Genomic DNA, 7,999 nt, shown 5'->3' on the forward strand with positions numbered 1-7,999 from the left:
ATATGGATCACATATTCTAGGAGAATGACAATAATGTAAAAAACACTTCTCAAGATATAGTGAACATCCTCTCATTTTTAAATCTTAATTTTCAGGAAATACGTCAGCAGTGCGCCATGCTGGGGCAATAGTCATTGTGCAGGGCTGGTGCTACTTAGTTAAGCCTCCTTTCTGCGGTGTGTTTTGAGTAGATTATATTTCCAGCAAAGTAACATAACACTGTGTTCAGAAAAGAACTGTGAGATGGTTGATGATATGGAGAAATGAAGGTCAGAAACATGAGATAAATAGGGAAAAAACTAAAAGCACTGGCTTGACAGCTACCCCAGTGAGACAGAAACGTGTAGGTTTGGCTGGTTTGCTGATTGGTTAGTGATTTGGAGAGTTTAGATGCAAATAATTGAGCTAATTAAATTAACACTTATATTAGTCATGCTGCTCTGGTCCTGGCAGGGTGCCATATGCATGGGAAGCCTTTATCTCACTTTATTTTTCTCACATCCCCTATTCAGACACCATTGCTCTCCTCTTTCCTGTAGGTGTATGGTCTAGTGTGTATGAAACTTGGCATAGTGGTTAAAAGCCTAAATTTCTAACACCAGTCTCCCTGAGTTCCAATCTCATCTCTACCACTTATCACTGTGTGACCTTCAGCAAGTTATTTAATGCTGTTGTGCCTCAGTTTCCTCCTTTAAAATGGGTTTAATGGTAATACATATTTTATGAGGTATTTGTAAAAATTAAATAAGTTAATATGAATAAAGCATTTAGAACAATTCTTGTTCAAATGGTAAGCCATATGTGCTAACTTTTATTTTTGAAGGAAGTATTTTTTTGTGTATACATACATTTTAAGTTCATATAAATTTTATCTTGCTCTAAGTTCACCTATAGAGGTAATTATGTAAGTTTTTCCCTTTAGCCTTTAATGTGTTAAATTGCACTGATAGATGTTAAACACTGCATTCCTGAGGTAAACTCTATTTGATCATGATGTACTGTTCTTATTATAACTATTGGATTCAATGGAATATTTTATTTAGAATTTTTGAATCTATGTTTAAAAATGAAATGAGCCTACAATTTTCTTTTTTGACTTATTACTCTTATGAGAGTAATTTCTTATAAGTAATTTCATAAAAGTAATAAGAGGCATATCTTATAAGAGTCAGCCTAATGTCCCATGAAAGGAACTGGGTAGCTATTCTTTTTCTATTTTCTAGAATGTGTTTAATGTTTAATAGAAACTTCCTCTAAAGCCAATTGGATGCAGTCACTTTTTATGATTTGGAGAGATTCTATAATTAGTATTTAAATGTATTTACTGAATATGATTTGGTTGTTTTTTTCTTATTGCTACAATCTATGCATTTTTTTCTCTCAGAATTTATCAGGTTTTGACATTTGTGGTATACAGTTCATAATATTATTTTATTTTTTTATTTCATCAGAATATTTAGCTATTTCCTCTTTCTGTGCTAAATTTTGTGTGAGGACACCCTCTCTCTTAATTTACTGGATAGCACTGCCAGATTTTTACCTCTCTTCTTCTTCTTCTATTTTTTAAATTTTTTCAAACACCATGCCTTGGTTTTGCTAAATTGATCTTTTTCCCCCTCTGTTTTCTCTTTTACTTCTTTTCTTGAATTTATTCTGCTTTCCTCTTCTAATTAGTTAAGTTGAATACTTAGCTCTCTCTTTTTCTATTCTTTCTTTTTATCATCTCAACCTTCCAGAATAAGACAAGTACATGGAAACCTGCCTCTGGTCTCTTCCTCCACCTCCTAGAATTACCTAGAATTGTGCTTCTGGACTGCTTTTGATGTAGTTTTACTGCTTTGCTTCACTCCATTGGGATCTTGAACTCGGTTTTGCTGGGGAGAAATCCAATGTCATTCTGAATCATGTCCTTCTGTAGACGATGCACTTTTTTTTCTCTACTCCTTGTAAATTTTCCTCTTTGTCATTAATACCCTTACATTATGTGGTAACAGGTTGAGACACGGGACTTCTTTCCTTGTGTATCCTATTAGTCCTTTTGTTCTGAAGTTTTTCAATACCTCTCATTCTGGGAAAGTCTCCATTATTACAACCTCACTTGTTTTCATACCTCTGTGTCCTTAATTCTCTCCTTGAGGCTTATATTATAAGGGAAAAATAACATGTCTGTTTCTTTTATCTATAGGTCTTATATTTTACTTTTACATTTTTCTTCTTATCATTTACTGGTATCTTTTGGGAGAGTTCCTCAACCTGAACTTCATCAACACAGTCAGTCATTTGTTGAGTTCTTCATTCAACTGGTCTAGTTTTCATATAGAGGAGCACCAGCTGGTATTTATTTTAACCTCTGGTGTCCATTTCATGTGGTGAGGGGCCCATTCTGAGCCACCCCAAACTCTTGCACCTGCTAACTTCTCCCCGCAGTAGAGCTTAGGGCCACTCTCCAGCTGGTGCTGAGCTGCCATCATTTTTCTACCTTGAAGAGGCAACCTGAGCAAGAGAACTCTGCTCCATTCCATGTCCCTCCAGGCCGCCCAGCCCTCCTCTACTTTTCTCACCAATTCCTAAACACTAGGGTCCACCCACCTTCTACTGTCACAAGGGTTTCTCACAGCTTTACATGGATAACAATCACCTTCTTCTAATGCCTATTACATTTCTAAGGTTGGAGTCTGGAAAGAAATGAGCAGCTCCTGCTTATATGTCATCTTTTCAGGAACAGTAATTAGCAGTGATTTCCAAAAACTGGATATTTAGTATCAAAGTAGGATGCATTTTGTAGGAACAACTTTCTCATTTTAGGATGTGGAGGTCTCATTTTATTTTTTTTTAAGATTTTATTTATTTTTAGAGAGGGAAAGGACAAAGAAAGGGAGAGAAACATCAATGTGTGGTTGCCCCATACTGGGGACCTGGCCCACAGCCCAGGCATGTGCCCTAGACTGGGAATCGAACAAACGAACCTTTGGTTCACAGGCTGGCACTCAATCCACTCAGCCACACCAGCCAGGGCTGGAGGCCTCAGTTTGGAAGGAAGAGAGCATCAGGAAGCTGGCCTCATAGGAAACTAAAATGAGCAAAGAGGCAAAGAGACTCTTGGATGCTATACCCTGGAAGTCTGTTACCTGTTACTTCCAGAGCTCTCAGAATACAGAGATGGCACATTCTCGCACATCTACCCTTTCCTTCCTAGTGTGCACATTCCCTTATGCTACTCAACAGACATACTCCTGTGACTAATTTGTTATTTTAAGGATCAACTCAAACTATGATCTTATTTACCTTTTTATCTTCTTTTTTTGCTCTTTCCTTAGAATCAACTTACCGCCACCAAGCAACCATTGATGATGAAGTTGTCACCATGGAGATACTAGATACTGCTGGTCAGGTGATTAAAGAGTTCGGCTAAAATATTTTCTTGATCAAATAAAAATGAGATGTGCATAATATGAACAAAAGACACTTTCTTACAATTAATTCATTATGTGTAAAGACTTTTTTCGTTCAATGTCTAAGTATTTATATGTTAATATCTTTTCAAAAGCTTATGTATGCACCCTATGTAAATTACCCAGTACTTCGAGGAGGTTTTGAAAATACCATAACATTCACATCGCCCACCTACATTTTGGGGAGATTGTAAAATACTAGTAGATTTTAATGGTTAAAAGTGGTTTTGGAATGCTCTGATAAAGGTAAGCGGGTATCTTTACCAGAGAACTTCTTAGGGCCTTTATTATGCTTATGTGTAAGGTGAATCTGTAAGGGATTTAGTATATATTGTATTCCAAATTTATATGACCTCAGAATCTTTTTTCAGAATATTTCATTTTAGGAATCTCTCCTGTAGAATTCTTTCTAGACCTCACCACATCCTATTCAAAATTTGAGCCATAACATTGAACAATAACAATCCATTTAAATGGAAAGTGATAAAAATTTGCTTTGAGGTCAGTCACTTCTGAGATGACAAAGAGGTTCATAGATAGGTTTAGTTCCCAAAGATAGGAATGACCGCTAGGAATGAGAATTAGAAGGCTGATGATTCCATGGTGCTTATGAGTGACCTATGGCCCCAAGAAGACTTGAATTAAAGTATTTAATCCGAGAAATATTCTTGTAACTAATTACAGACTTTTCTTTCTCTTCATCACCTCTTTCCTATATGTGCTCCCACCTTCTACCCAGAACAGTTCTAGAGACAGGCAGCAGGGAAACACGTGCAGGCAATGCAGTTCCAAACCATACCTGCGCCTTCCTAAGAAGGAGTGATCGCCCCCTTCGAAAATCACCTCAGATGAATTTCTATCGTTATTGGGACTGTATGATATTTTGGGGACATTGAGATCACAGGGGACAAATGTCCCTGGCTGTGAGTTTGACTCTGTATACAATCAATCAGTATTTCTGCCCCTGGTGGCTAATTGTCTATAATCTGAAGAATGAAGAGATAAAACAAAAAACAAACAAAATCAAAACCATGTCACTACGCTGTGCCTCTAATTCTGATCTCTAAGGGACGAGGTAAGGTCTACTCTGTTACCTGTTTGTCAAACCTTTAATTGTGATGAAAAGTCTCAGAGGCAATGTGCTCAACTAAGATGATGCTTTCTTTATGGTTCTTGCGATTAAAGATTTAATGACATGGCATGCAAAATTAGAGGCAGAAAGTTAAGGTCTATGCAGATAGAAAATTTTTAGTTCCCTGAAATACCTTGCTATGAGTAAGTAATGCTGCTTTTCCAAAGTGATTGAGAGGGTAAAGTTGTACAGACAGAATATCAAGAAATTTTAATGACACTGACTAGCAGAAATAGTAATTAAAGGATCACCATTAACAACAGCAGCATCTACACACCAGGATTATCCAGGTCTCCTGACTGCTATTTTTTCTTGCCATCAGGAAGACACCATCCAGCGGGAAGGACACATGCGATGGGGGGAAGGCTTCGTGCTGGTCTATGACATTACTGATCGAGGAAGTTTTGAGGAAATGCTGCCACTTAAAAACATTCTGGATGAGATCAAAAAGCCCAAGAATGTGACTCTCATCTTGGTTGGAAACAAAGCTGACTTGGACCACTCCAGACAGGTTAGTACAGAAGAAGGGGAGAAGTTGGCCACAGAATTGGCCTGTGCTTTTTATGAGTGTTCTGCCTGCACTGGTGAAGGGAACATCACAGAGATATTCTACGAGCTGTGTCGAGAGGTGCGTCGCCGGAGGATGGTCCAGGGCAAGACCAGGCGACGCAGCTCCACCACACACGTCAAGCAAGCCATTAACAAGATGCTCACCAAAATCAGTAGTTAGGCAGCTCCATCCTTGCAAAGGCCCTACTGAGGCAGGTAGGGTGATTGGAAACACTTTCATGTCCTTCTTTCTTTTTTCTCCCCCCAAATAAGAGAAAATACACCATTCCTTGTTCTGACTCTGGGAAGTGTCTGGGTTTCCCCTTGTTCTCAGCCTCTTGTATGTTGAGAAGTTAAAGTGTTTTATGCAATACAGTGCTGGCTTTCCTGCTTGAATAAAATGCACTTTATTGCAGTTTGAACATGTAATCATCAGAGATTCTGAAATAGCTGGGTTCATATGAAGCTATTTTTAGGCATTTTCACTTTGCTTCAGTAGGCTGAATTCTTTTCAAGGCATTTTCGAATTTCATTTCTCGTCAAAGTCTACAAATGATTACCTTAAAAGTCTTAACATAATAGAAAATACAGTAAAAATGCAGGAACAGTAGCTGAAATATTAGAGCAGGGAATAGATTTTTCTGAATTATTGTAAATTATCTGTTTTTCTTTAACCCTTATTTTGTTCTTAAATCCAAACCACGTTCTCACGAAGTTTCCCCGTATGTGATAAGAGTTCCATTTCAGTTCGAGTTGGTTCTCTAAAATGATCTATGGATCATCACACCTAATTCTCCTTCTGTATCTCCAACCATACTTCCTTATAAAGAGGCCGCAGGACCGCTCGATTCAGACCCTACGGGTCCCTTTCTCAACAAGCCCAGGATGGTGTAAAGGCAGTAGAAATCTTCTTACCAAACCCTGACTTTACTGAAGCTAACAGAGGACTTAGAGTCAGAGATGTCTGCTTCATTTCTCTCTCTGCATACCACCTTCACAGAAAGACAACAATCCAAAGAGCAGGAAGATTAAGAATGAAGCTAAACAGCCATTCTCTTGGGGAGCCAACGCTCTGTGCTAGATGCAGTAAGAAAAAATAGCCTCTGATTCATCACTATGTTGGTTGCACGATATCTAACACGGAGTCGGGCAAAAGTAGGTTTACAGCTATTCATGTGGAAAATAATACAATAATTAGTAAATAATAATACAAGAATAAACTCTGTTTCACATACTCATAACTGTTAACCTACTTTTGTCCCACCATGTACTTTGGATAAATTCATTTATTTAGGAAAATTCAGAAAAAAATTGGTGATTAAATTTCACTATACCCAAATAAATGTGTATAAAACAGATTCTTATATTGTGAAAATACAGTCTGTAACTGATAAAACTTTGTGATTCTTTTTTCTGTATTATGCCCCATGTATCAAGATTTGGGCACTTTATTTTAGAAGAAAATATATATCTTTTACATATGTGTGTATTTATAAATGCATTGATATATGTATAAAAATTTGTAAGAGTTGGAGACTTTAATTCACCAATGCATTTGGACAACTTGGTGTAACTATTTTATGTCAATATAATAAAAAACAAAATTTTCACATTCTCTCATGTTAGGGCAGTCTTTCTTGCAATAACACAAAATGTTTGTAATTTTAAGAGACAGGAGGGGACAATCGAATTGTAGAGTTGAAATATCAGTGAATGTGATGTAAAAAAAAAATAAGCTTCAGTTCATAATAATAGCTACTGTTTTGGAGTGGTTAGGTGTGTCCTAGGCACTTTATGTATTATTTCATCGATCCTTACAATAACCTTATGGAAGAGACAGTACTATGATTACAGTTGCCGGGATGAAGATACCAAGTCACAAGAAAAAACAAATTTGCATAACTATTTAGAGGGTAGAGCCAGGATCTAATCCAGAGAGGGAAAGGCAGACCCTAGAGCCCATAGTGACATTCATGAAATATTAATAACCTAAGATAGGGCTCTTGTTCTTGAGCTGTAAAGATGAAGACATAGGAAGGAGAACAATTAGGAAAGACTTGCTTCATTTATGCTTGTATTCAATCATTAACAAATATTTGTCTATAAGGTGGACATATAATTTGACACAAATTAGTTCATTTGATTGTGTCAGAGCTGGACCTTGAAGAATATATACAAGTTATTCAGGAAAATTAGATAGTGAAAATTTTCTAGGCAAAAGGAATAGCATGAAACTAAAATATGGGGATACAAAAGGTGATGGTAAGTACAGAAATTCAAAGCAGTTTAGAGAGCCACTTACATCAGTTTTTAGGATAAACAGGAAGGAGTAACAGAGGAAAGGAATGAAGAGAAAAAAGATAAGTGATTTGGAAGTAAGAAAAAAAGGCAAAAAATCATAAAAAATCATAAAACTGCAAGTTTAGGTAACTATATGTTAAAGGCCCTAACAGCTGAGGGAGCTGTGATTAACTTTCAGTAACGTCCATTCAGACAGGGTAGGGCAAATGAAGGCAGGCTGAAATTTTTTTAATGCTGCCGTCTTCTAGAATTATAGTCTAGTTCATACTCCCATAACTATACTTGGGGATGAAGCTCAGCCAGTTCTTATGAAGAGCCGGCTCCTAAGGAGACATAATGAAATATCTGGGTGCCCTCTTGGGCCAAACACTAAGGGAGTAAACTTCCGAGTCACTAACACCGGCAACTTCTCTAGACACATGCATGCAAACCCAGGCCTGTTAAAAAAGCATGGAACCACTGGCTTCAGTCCCAACTGGCAATTACGCAAGAACATGAGATTGAACAAATATAAATTACTTACTCCTCTTATGCACCAGGCTTTTCCACAAACAAAGGCTAGAAA

At 37.2% G+C, this 7,999-nt stretch overlaps 1 protein-coding gene across 3 annotated transcripts in view; it reads left to right on the forward strand.

Annotated features, from left to right (window-relative positions):
* Positions 1-6,748, forward strand: part of RERG (RAS like estrogen regulated growth inhibitor) — a 99,616-nt gene extending 92,868 nt beyond the window's left edge. For all 3 annotated transcript variants that reach the window (XM_024575850.4, XM_045184383.3, XM_045184384.3), the window contains exons 4-5: positions 3,318-3,391; positions 4,907-6,748. In XM_024575850.4, coding sequence (XP_024431618.1) covers positions 3,318-3,391; positions 4,907-5,314 — 482 coding nt within the window. In that variant the 3' untranslated portion in view covers positions 5,315-6,748. The remainder of the gene's footprint in view (positions 1-3,317; positions 3,392-4,906) is intronic.
* Positions 6,749-7,999: the final 1,251 nt, after the last annotated feature.

The sequence above is a fragment of the Desmodus rotundus genome, chromosome 3, assembly GCF_022682495.2.
Source record: "Desmodus rotundus isolate HL8 chromosome 3, HLdesRot8A.1, whole genome shotgun sequence".
Lineage (NCBI taxonomy): Eukaryota > Metazoa > Chordata > Mammalia > Chiroptera > Phyllostomidae > Desmodus > Desmodus rotundus.